Source organism: Zootoca vivipara, chromosome 5 (assembly GCF_965207765.1).
Source record: "Zootoca vivipara chromosome 5, rZooViv2.hap1.1, whole genome shotgun sequence".
Taxonomy (NCBI): domain Eukaryota; kingdom Metazoa; phylum Chordata; class Lepidosauria; order Squamata; family Lacertidae; genus Zootoca; species Zootoca vivipara.
Window position 1 is genome coordinate 17,213,475 of NC_142588.1, and position 11,761 is coordinate 17,225,235.

The window sequence follows — 11,761 nt, forward strand, 5'->3', positions numbered from 1 at the left end:
CTCTGTATGTCCAGCTGTGCTTTGTCAACAATAAATTGTCGCTGTTTTTTGTGTTGAATATATGCTACTACCGGTAGCTGGCCCTGCCATGCATTGCCATGGCTAATCCCTGTGACTGCCACCACCTTGTGTCTATCCATGACATATCCCGCCCCTCCCCCCCCCACCTCTGGGTTTCCCCTGTGATTGCCCCCAACATGTCCTGTCCCATGACGTATCCCGCCCCCTCCTCCCCCCACCCGCTGGGTCATCCCTGTGACTGGTCCCACCGTGTCCTGACCTATCCCGTCCCCTCCTCCCCCCAACCCCCACCCAGGCGAGTCAGTACCTCCATTTGGCCTAATCTGTAAAGGCTTCGGCCTAGTATATAAACGGTAGCTGAAGTGCTGTTGAAAGCTGATGTGTTTTGGGACGTGGGTGGCTAGGGGAAGGATCCCGGTGTGGCCCTTTGTGGAGGAATGGCCGTTCTGGCAGTTATAGCATATTGGTTGCTGAGACGCAGGTTAGGCCTTCTATTTCCCAGGATGCACTCTGTCCCGCCCTTGGAGACGCAGCTTCTGGGTTCTATTTCCCAGCATGCCCGGCAGTGTCTGCTGTATGAGTTTTGAGGTCCACAAAACAGGGTTTTACCTTGCGCTGGGGTGTCATCTGTCTATGCAAATGGTATGTTATTTGCATGTGACGTTGTGTCCAAATTTCATTGGCATTGGTCAAGCGATTTTGGTGAGGTGGAGACCAAGCAACATGCCCCTTTTACATTTATATATATATAGATATGATAATTTATGGACCTAATAGGTAACTAAAACCATTTGCACATAACAAAGTATGCAGAATGTAGACACCCTCTATATAGAAATGAGCAAACCAGTGATATTTTAGGGAGCAGGCTAGCAGGCGGGGCCCATGACTTACATCATAGGAGCCTACACAACACAAAACACTGTTGCTGTATGTAGCTTTGTTTTGTTTTTTAATCTTATATTTTGGAAACGTACATCCAGTATTTTTTTCCTTTATTTTTTTTGGGGGGGCCGCAAGAGAGTGGGGCCCTAAGTTATAGCTTGTTCAGCTTAAACGTAAATCCGGCACTGACTCACCCTATACCTGCGTCTGAAATCCTTTCTTATTGTTCAGGGAAGGGCTGAGGCTGGTTTGGACTCAGAACACCAAAAAAAAAAAAAAAAATCCCCTGTGCAAAACACTCCACGGGGTAACCTGAGCGTCAACCGCCGACCCGCTTCAAATATCCCGGCTGATATGGTTTCCGTTCCCCCCTCCAGTGCCTCAGGCATTGCCATCCTTTCCTCTCTCCCCGTCTCGCGCGCCGTTGTTTCCTGGAGGAGCCAGGAGAAGTGAGTACCGGCAACCACACGCTGCTTCCGTCTGGGCTGCCCATGAGGAGGAAGGAGCTGTCTGGTAAGCCGAGCTTGGTGGTTTCTGTCCCGAGAGTTAGTGCGGTTGTCCAAGAGATGATTCCTGATTAATATTTTTTCTCGCGGTAGAGGTGATTTCTCCGAACCATAAGCCGTAAGAAAAGCGCTTCTAGGAATGGTAGGGGAAGGACTTAGGCAGAGTATTTAAAATCGCGGATCATATCCGGGATGGCTTGCAAAGTGTTCATCCACGTGTAAGGCTGAAGAAAATCATTGCCGCTCCCGAACGAAGCACCTCTTCCGAGGCTTGCGAGTTTCTGGCCTCTCGCTTCCCCGCACTGTTCATTAATAAAGTACTGCCGCCCCTGTTTTGTCTTCCGGGAAGAGGTGCTGAATAGATGCTGCCTGGAAATTTGCATGGTGCTGCTAGATTTGCCATTCTTCAGGTTTCATCTCCGCCTTCCAGCTGCGGGCAAAAGAATAGCTGTCAGTGGGGAATGTTGCTTGAGCACCTACGGTTCTATTTACCTGCAATTATTTATTTTGCTATTTAATACACACAATCCCTGGTTTACATAAGATGCTTTAACCAAGATATAAGTACTATCCCAAGATATATATTTTTAAAAAATTAAAAACAAAACATTGTAGTAAAATTTTAAAATCTCAGGGACTCTTGCATAAAAAGGTACGGTTTGCAGAGGTGTCGACAAAGGTCCGTATAGTTAAAGCTATGGTTTTCCCAGTAGTGATGTATGGAAGTGAGAGCTGGACCATAAAGAAGGCTGATCGCCGAAGAATTGATGCTTTTGAATTATGGTGCTGGAGGAGACTCTTGAGAGTCCCATGGACTGCAAGAAGATCAAACCTATCCATTCTTAAGGAAATCAGCCATGAGTGCTCCCTGGAAGGACAGATCGTGAAGCTGAGGCTCCAATACTTTGGCCACCTCATGAGAAGAGAAGAATCCTTGGAAAAGACCCTGATGTTGGGAAAGATTGAGGGCACTAGGAGAAGGGGACGACAGAGGACAAGATGGTTGGACAGTGTTCTCGAAGCTACGAACATGAGTTTGACCAAACTGCGGGAGGCAGTGCAAGACAGGAGTGCCTGGCGTGCTATGGTCCATGGGGTCACGAAGAGTCGGACACGACTAAACGACTAAACAACAACAAGCAGAGGTGTCTTAAGCCCCCCCTCCCAATTACATTTGGGAGGGTGTTCCAGAGGGAGGCTGCCCCCACCCAGAAGGCTTCCTAGGTATTATAAAGTGGCAGTCCACTGATTGTAGTACAGCTAGCAATGCTGCCTCCTGAAGAACTTAATGATTGGTTGGAAGCACATAAAGGGAGGCAATATAAGGGGAAGCAGACTACTTGGCTCAAGTTATTTAGGGTTTTATATAACAATAGCAAAGCCTTGAACATGGGTTTGGAGCTAACCTCCCCTGATGAGTGCAGTGGGATTCATGGTGGGTGGCGCTATGGGTTAAACCACAGAGCCTAGGGCTTGCCAATCAGAAGGTTGGCGGTTCGAATCCCCACGACATGGTGAGCTCCCGTTGCTCATTCCCAGCTCCTGCCAACCTAGCAGTTCGAAGGCACATCGAAGTGCAAGTAGATAAATAGGTACCACTACAGCGGGAAGGTAAATGGTGTTTCCGTGTGCTGCTCTGGTTCGCCAGAAGTGGCTTTGTCATGCTGGCCACATGACCTGGAAGCTGTACGTCGGCTCCCTTGGCCAATAACATGAGATGAGCACCGCAACCCCAGAGGGGTCCCTTTACCTTTTAAACATCGGTGGTGGTGTTCAGACCACACTTAGCGTGGAAGCTAGTATTTTACTAGCCAAAGTGAGCAAACATTCTCCTACACTTTTATTCCACCCAAGTGGATATACAAAGGGAAAACTGTGTCAGTCGCCAGCTACTGAAGGTAGACCTGAGAAGCAGAGACTACAGTATAGGTTGTTCTGTGCTACAAAGAAGAAACTTGCTCTGTTTGTCACCCGTATTTTAAACTGGTCCTATGCAGATATATTGTGAGTGTTGGCCTTTTGGTCCTGACCATTAAGAACTGCCTTTATTTCCTTGATCTAAAAAGAAAGGCTCCATCCCCCATTGTCACAAGCTAGTTTCATCGCTTTGCCCACAGCTGCAAAACATTCAGAGGAGACGTCTGAAAGAAATTTCTCTTTCCAAGTGAAAGAGATTGCCATACTTTTGAACGCACAAAAAATATTTGGGAATACATCCACCCCTCTAGCTGAAAAATATACCCCAAAGCTAGAATGTGTTGGAACCTTCTCTTCCGGCTGAATCCTTCACCAGCTTTTCTTTCGGGGGCTGTAGGCCAACAAATAGGAGAGAGATCCCATTCCGAAGAAAAATGTTTGAACCAACCACCGACACTGAGTTGAAGGGTCTGTGATGCCTTTCATCCTGCAGTGAAGAGACAGATAAAGCCTGACATTTCTGCATGTATTACTTAAAATCCAAGTTAAGTAGAGAGGTGTCTATTTTGCCTTCAGCTGCTTGGAGGATGGGTGGAATCTGGAGGTGGGCTGTCATCCACACCCCTGCTCCCTCACCAGAAACCTTCAGGGAACTTTCCAGGCTGGCATGTGATACAGCAATGAAGGAAAGATCTCAGCAATGCACTCACTAGTTCCAGGTAACCTCCAAACAGGGTTTTGAATCCAAGTGCATATATTTGGGATTTAGAACTTGCAGAACCATCATGTTGTTACTCCTCTGATGGCACTCACACAGACTAGCCTACTTACACAGTCACTGGTTCCTTCTTGTGCTTTTATGTTTTTTTTTATTTTGCTTACTTCGTTTATGCATCCCAAAGCAATTAACAATACAAAATCATCAACAATACAGGCATATATAAACACAATGCAGATAAGGGCCAGGATAAAATTATGATTAAAAAGGCTTCTTAGAAGAGGAAGGTCTTTAAGAGGTGCCTAAAAGACAATAGACAGAGTTCTCAAGGGTAGGTGCCACCAAAATTTAAGGTCCAATTCCTGCATTATACGGAGCAGGTCTCCTGATGAGATGGTATCTGCAAGAGGCCTTCTACTGCAGAATGCAACCATAAGCTGTATATATAAGGTGCAAGACAGCCTTTTAGGTATCCTGGTCCTCAGATGTATAAGGCTTTGTAAACTAGTACAAGCGCCTTTATTATTATTTTTTAAGAAACCTGACAAAAGGATCAGGGTAAGTTCACCTGCCACAACTAGGTTGGGTTCCAATGCACAGCATACCTCATTGGTTCAATGCTAGGAAAGCACTGGTTTCTTTTTAAAAAGCAAAATCAACGACAGCTCCGAAATCGGTCCTTGACAGAATTCACTTTAGACCCAATTCTTGCAGATGGGATGTGAAGATTATTAAAACCTGTATGTCACATCCATACCACTTCAGGCAGCGAGAGGGAGTGCTCATGCATTTCCCACAACACCCCATATCCGTACCCAGGAAACCAGTTCACAAGCCCAGATGCAGCTATCTGAAGAAGTGTGCATGCACACGAAAGCTCATACCTTTGACAAACTTAGTTGGTCTCTAAGGTGCTACTGGAAGGATTTTTTAAATTTTGTTTTGTTCTAATAACAGAAGTTATGCATAGCCTAAACAGGACCAGAAACACTACACAGTCTGAGTGGAGTAAGGCATGTATGGAGCTACTCTTTAACCCAGGTAACAAAAGTGCTAAGTGGAGATAATTAGGGGCTGGAAAACTACCAGAGGAAGAAGTTAGACAGCCTGTCCCAATCCACCCTTCACACATGTGTGGGACTGGTTTTTACAAGTTAATAGGAAGGAAAAATAAAGAATGAGGCCCTGTTAGAAACTCTACAATTCTATGACTCTATAATCTCAAATACATTGCTTGACTGTAGCTTGCTCTTACTTGCCCCTCCCAATATGCAAGGAGAAACACATACCGGTACATATGGCTGCATATTATATTTCACCACCCATCCATCTTGGAATGGTGGTACAGGCCTCAGGATCCAACAAACTTTACACAAATTCTACCGGGAGCTCCGAGGAAAAAACCACAAATTGCATCCTCAATTTTTTTAGAACCCAAGGGGGATTTTTTTGTCCCCCGTGGCCCTTAAACTATTCAAGGCCAAAACACTGGCACAGCTCCTTTATGGAGCCTTTCTGGGTCCGCCTTCCTCTACCTTCTCCCCCCTGGAGCGTGTGCAATCCAAATTTCTTAGAGCTCTTCTACAAATCCCCAGAGGTGTGCCAAATGCATGGGTCAGACTAGAAACGGGGACGATGAGAGTGGAGGCTTACATCTGCCTAACATCAATTTACAAATGGCTGACATTAAATCTGCACCCTCGAGGATTAGCTCCATTGATCCTCTGCGACCAGTTCCAGTCAGGCTGGCTGACAGCAGTCCTGAACACCCTCCAGAATATGGGTTTTGCTCCTCAAGCCCTCATAAGTTTGGGGTTGGGCCAAGCTAAAGCCACGGTGCGACAAAGAATCATAGACATTGAGAGACAACAGGTCTGCTCAAGATGCCCCGACTATAAAATAGGAGAATCAAAGAGACATATAGCCGCTCCAGCAGCTTACCTCCTTTCTCTTAGCCAAAAACGCAAGAAGGGCTTTCACACTCGCCAGAAGCTCGGCCCTCCCCTCACCGGTCCTGGAAGGATCCTGCAAAAAAGTTCCATACGCCCAAAGACTCTATGCCTGTTCACTGGGGGAAATAGGAAGCCCAGAGCATCTATTTTTTAGATGTCCCTTCTATGAATAGGCACGTAGGGAGATCCTTGATTCCACGCTGGTGAGACTAGCTGACCTCACAGAAAAGCAAATATACATCCTGCTCCTGTTAGGCAAAGATCAGAAGACAACCTGGACGATCGCCAGATTCTGTGTTCAGATCTGCAGACAGAGACCATCCCCTGAGCCAAACTAGTTCGTTTGAAAGTCCTTAAACCCGGTTCCCCGAGCGACCCAGCTTATCTTAAAGTTTTAAGTACTTTTGTGTTTACTGTACTTGTAAACATTGTTTTTATCATTGTATGAAGTTTTATATGTATGTTCTGTCTTTTGGGATTGTTCCCTCAAACGTGTTTTAAAAGCTGGTCTCCGACCGTAATAAATTATTCAAATTCACCACCCACCCACCCACCCCCCAAAACCCCGCTGTTGGGTGAGCAGAAGCAGTGTGAATAAGTAGAAGATGAGAATTCAGCTTACCCCGTATTTAAAAGAGTTTTATGGTTCTCCACCAAATAATCAGTGAAGGTGCCTAATGGTCCCAGATAGCCGTTTGGCGCTTGACAAACACGACTGTTTTGCAAAGAGGCAGCGTGCGCATTCTACTAGCGCTCACCTCCCCAAGATGCTTTGCACGCGTCGGCTCCATTTGTGCGCCGCTGCGCAGGTACCCTGTCTTCTCCATTCCCCTCCCTCCTCCCTGGCGCGCGCTGCCTCTTTGCAAAACAGTCGTGTTTGTAAACAAAGCAAGCATTTTATAATAATAATAATAATAATAATAATAATAATAATAATAATAATAATAATAATTTATTATTTATACCCCGCCCATCTGGCCGGGTTCCCCCAGCCACTCTGGGCAGCTTCCAACAAAATATTAAAATACAGAAATCCATCAAACATTAAAAGCTTCCCTAAACAGGGCTGCCTTTTCTTCCATGTGTTTCGTGAAAAACAGATATAGGAATCGGCTCGACATGCAGTTGGATTTCAGATGAAAGTTTCAAGTTTGGAACCTAAGATTTCAGAAATAATGGACAGATTTAACTCATCTCATGAAGAACTGAAAATTAAAACTAACTGTATACTGATGGAGTACTCTGTTGTAACTGTAAAAAAACGTATAAATATAAAAATATAAAAAGACTCTTAATTTGGCTCTCACTTTTTAATTTTAGGATTAGGAATTAATGGGGGTCCTTGTCACAAGAGCGGCTTGATGAGGGGTCCTCGAGAAAATTTTGTTGGGAACCCCTGGGTTAAGGTATAAAGAGTGAATGGGGGAAAGAGTTGGTTCTGGAAAAACAACTTCCACTCTGAGCGTATTGTGAAGGACAGAGAGTGTGGTGTCCTGTATAAGAGGAATAGACAGGAATTTTACTGGGAGGCAGAAGTTGAGCCAGGAGAAGTAGGAGCTGGAAAGGAACAGCCTACTTGGGACTCAAATCTAGTCTGGAGGGGAGAGATTCTTCGAAGGAAAAGAAGAAACTCCCAAACCCAGTGAAGGCAGCGGGAGTTGGGAATCTTTGGTTTACTTAAAAACGGACCTCCGGAACGAATTAAGTTGTAACCAGAGGTACCACTGTATTTCATAAAGTATCTCAGGAGCAGGATTGTTAAAGGGGGTGGATAACTGAAAGAAAGTATCACCAGAAAAAGGAACCAAACCAATGATGCAAAAACTGAGGACAAATTAAAAGTGAAATCGCACGGTATTCCTGAAGTAACCTAAGTTGAATCCATTTGTGTTATATGCAATCTTGCCTTAAATAAATCTTTATTGTTTATTTAAAGAAAACCTGTCTGAGACTCCAACTTACCAGTTACCCCTTCACAAAGGTCCTCCGCAGGATACTATGGGCTAGAATATTAAGAGGAAAGGAAAAGAAACTTTCGGGTAAAGGATTGTTCAGTGAGGTGGGGGTAATTTATCCAAATGAAAGTGGGCCCAAATGCATGAGAGAGAAAAGTGCCGTAGTGCCCATTGCAACCTCCTCTTAATAAAGAATGGGGAAACTTTATAAGTTACTTAAAAGAACACTGTAAACAATTAACAACATTGGCAGATTTCCAAACAGCTCTTGCAATGTAGCGAGAACTATGGTAAAAATTGAGTTTTAAGAAAATATGGAGAATATTATATGATGCAGTTGGGAAAGAAGATCTTGGGAAACCATGGAAGGGTGGAGGGAAGTCTTGGGATTCAGAGAATCCTATCTGTAGAATGACTATGATTTATGTGAGATGATAATTGTTAAAAGCAAAAATGAATAAAAAAGAAGAATGTAGTAGATTTACAATACATTCTAATTCTTACCTATTTTTGGAAGATCTGTAATAAACTCATTTCCTGTTATTTTTAGAAATGGCAAACACAAAATTGGGAGGGGGGGCAGGTGGTAGTTAGGGATTCAGTTCTGTTTGTGATGCTAGGGAATGGGTTTAAAACACCATGCCATTTCACCCAAGTTGCCCCCTCAGAGCTAGTATTTGTCCAACAGGAAGGGTGGAGGTTGCAGGTACCATGCAGCAAATTTCTCTCTCCCCCCCCCATTTTATTTTATTTTTTGCTGTATAGAACCTAAGATTCTTAATTTAGAGGGGGGAATTACTTTGTTGCTGTTATTGATAAACATGGGGAAGTCAGAAATCCTTTCTGATCTACTTAAAATAACCCAGAGCTCATCTACCTTCTGGCCATCCCTGCCGTGTGAAGGAAATAGAAGCTTGGGATTGGGAAGCAATTCAGATTGGTGGGGAGAAAACAAAGCAGAAAGGGTTAAAAAAATCCCCTTTCAAGTTCTTTCTGACTCCACCCACCCCCTCAGCTCTGCAAACATGTGATGCCTTATCACTGATCTCCAGACGTTGAGTCTGGATTGATATCGGGTGTGTAGAGCCTTTGTTCACATTGGAGGGAGGAGTCAAACTGCCGTGAGTCAAAAGGCTTTGTTAGTATTGTGAAGAACACAAAATGTTGTCGCGGAGAAAACTGGAGCACTCTAGTCTCCCAGCACTCTAGAAATGGCAGTGGCAATGGTAATGGATATCTATACACATTATGTGAACCCAGAAAGCAGGTCCAGTCTCCACAATGTACTGCAGGTTAGAATGTGGTTGCTCTATTCTGCGGATCATCCAGGCACCTAGGCACATGGTATCTCTTTTGTGGGAATAATCATCTACCTCCTTCTTTTGAAGGCAGTAGTTTTGATGAAGGAGCCTAGAATACAGAAACAGACATTTTCTGCTCTTCTGGGGTGAAAGACCCTACAAGGAAAGTCGCCCCCTCCCCCCGCCGCCTATACACACATCCCCACACTGTGGTCTAGTCAGGGAAGAAAGTAGGCTTGAACTCAACATCTTGGCATTGCAGTTTTCCATGTGGATTATTTTGTTTTTATTGAGGAGTGTTTCATCTTGTGAGCCCCGTGATCCATAGCCTGTGGCTGTATAGCCCAGAAACAGGTTTATGGCCTTATCTCTGGTTTTTGAGAACTAAGTTGAAGTGGCAATGGTTTGTTTAAGACCATTTAATGAGATGACAAGTAAGACTGGCAGCAACCACACCAGATCTCTGCTACAGAACATTGCTCTAGCTACGGTAGAAGCATGAATGTTTTTATTAGCAACATCTCTGCTGGCTATTTTTAATCAAATCTGAGCAGGGCATAGAACAATTTCTCAAGACACATGTTTTGACCATATAAAGAATTCAGGACACTTTAACATGGCATACTTGAAGCACAAAGGCATTTTGCCTTTGAGCAAACAAAAAAGATAGGACTAGTATTGATTTTAAATGTATTCTGAGTAATTTAGACAACATTTACTACTACTGTACTGCTTGTTCTACCAGTACCAACTGCTACAACTATTATTTTAACTGAAAGAGATACTGGCCACCAGAAGGGAAGCCTTCACAAACTATTTTATAAATTCTTATTGAAGCTACTGATGAGATCTTAGAACATTTCATTGGCCTGGTTGTATGTAGCACTAACCCATTATTAACATTAAGCATAGTCAATAAACCATGGTTACAACTGAGGCATCAGGCAGATAATCAGTTCAACCTTGATTCAATGCATCATAGAATCATTAAAAGCAGAGCGGGAGCAGTTGTATCTTGAGAGCAGTTTGAATTTTTTCACTTCATTGACAACACTGCAACTTTGGGGCGATGGCACTTTAACCATAGTTAAGGAGGAGATCCAGGCATGTAACACTAAGCTATGGTTAACATTAACTAAGATTTCTAAACTAGTTAAAACCTTCAACAACATTTAACCATAGTAAATAAACAATATTTAAGGTCTGTATTTGATTCTGAGATGGATTTAAAAGAATTAACTTTGAGTTTGAAAAGTAACATGGGAGATAAGGATGAGATCTTGCAGATCTTTTATAATGATTCAGGATCTCATAACCCAATATTGACCTCAAGGCCTTTTGCCTTTATGTGGTTGAATTAAGCTTTGATGAACATATAGCTGTCGGTATTTGACATAGGAGACATGAAAATTGAGGGGGGAAGCACAACCATACTTTAAAACATACAGATTAATATTACCTTAAATTAGCACAGACACATTGAATGATATCTGTGTCCTCGTTTTCGACAGTGCTCATCATTTACTCTTCCTCCAACAAGTTCTGGGAGGCATCTACCGGTACTAGGCTATCACTAGAAAAACCCTTCCTCTCAGCTAAGGGAATGTAACAGGAGCTGGTAGATCGTTTACTCCCAGGCATGTGCAGAGTGCTTATCCCTCAGCATTTGGCAACTGCTTTCTTTAGGTTGCCAGTGCTTTCTTTAGAGAGGAGAAAAACACAAGCCGAATTCTCAGAGAGCAGGCTCAGGAAAGGAGGAGGCAAAGGTGAAAAAGTGGGCACAGGCTCAAGGGTGGAATCCTCCCTGGGTTGCATTTGCCTGAGCTGAAGTCCCAGCCACCTTGGCCAGACTTATTCCTGGAGGGGGGTCAACAGGGCCACCCAAAGACATTTTAATACCTGAGACGAGTCACAAAACAGTGTCCCCACCAGGGAAGAAGGGGCGAATGGAGGTCTACATCAGGAGCAAGGGACAGACTCTCCAAGAGTCCCTACTTTCCGGGAACAGTTCCGGATTTACAGAAGGTGCCCTGGTTTCTGATCTGTTCCTGGAAGGACCTACTTTTCCTTGGGACACCCCTACTTTTATTGGAAAAACGCTGGAGATAGTTGGGGGATAAAGATCAAATGGCGAACAGAGGCGGGAAGAGACCTCTTTGGTCAGAGGCTGCTCTAGAGGCAGATTTGGAGTGGGTTAGTGGAAGCTGAGGACGATCCAGCTTCCAAGCAGAGGCGGATTCAGGGCAGCACAACTATGAAGTAATGAAAGGAGCAGAATGGAAGGTGAGAGTGGGGGGCGGGGCACCCAATTTGGGGCGTCAGAGATTCGAAAGATCAAAGCCCGCAGCGCAGCCATTGTGTGGCAGCATTCCTCAGAGGCCAGATATGCTGATGCATATCTGGCCTCATGGGTGGGTCACCCTCGCGGGGGGGGGGGGCGGGGGGGCGATGCTTGTGTTCACGGGGAGTGAAGAAGAGGAGACCGAGGGGACGGGTGGGGTGGGAG

The 11,761-nt window shown here is 44.5% G+C and overlaps 1 protein-coding gene across 1 annotated transcript; it reads right to left on the reverse strand.

Moving 5' to 3' along the window:
* Positions 1-3,347: 3,347 nt before the first annotated feature.
* Positions 3,348-10,773, reverse strand: LOC148685593 (transmembrane protein 254-like). Its single transcript, XM_088669781.1, has 3 exons — positions 10,715-10,773; positions 6,622-6,714; positions 3,348-3,816 (listed from the first exon to the last, which is right to left on the reverse strand). The coding sequence occupies exons 1-3, from the start codon at positions 10,771-10,773 to the stop codon at positions 3,699-3,701; spliced, it is 270 nt and encodes an 89-aa protein (XP_088525907.1). The 3' UTR covers positions 3,348-3,698.
* Between the last annotated feature and the right edge of the window lie 988 nt (positions 10,774-11,761).

Bases quoted from the DNA above. Each gene is read 5' to 3' on its own strand.
- LOC148685593 (XM_088669781.1), bottom strand. From the start codon at position 10,773: ATGAGCACTGTCGAAAACGAGGACACAGATATCATTCAATGTGTCTGT. The intron at 6,715-10,714 runs GTAATATTAATC...TTTGCAAAACAG, and splicing joins TGTGTCTGTGCTAATTTAAG to TCGTGTTTGTCAAGCGCCAA. The intron at 3,817-6,621 runs GTAAGCTGAATT...TCTTCACTGCAG, and splicing joins AAAACTCTTTTAAATACGGG to GATGAAAGGCATCACAGACC.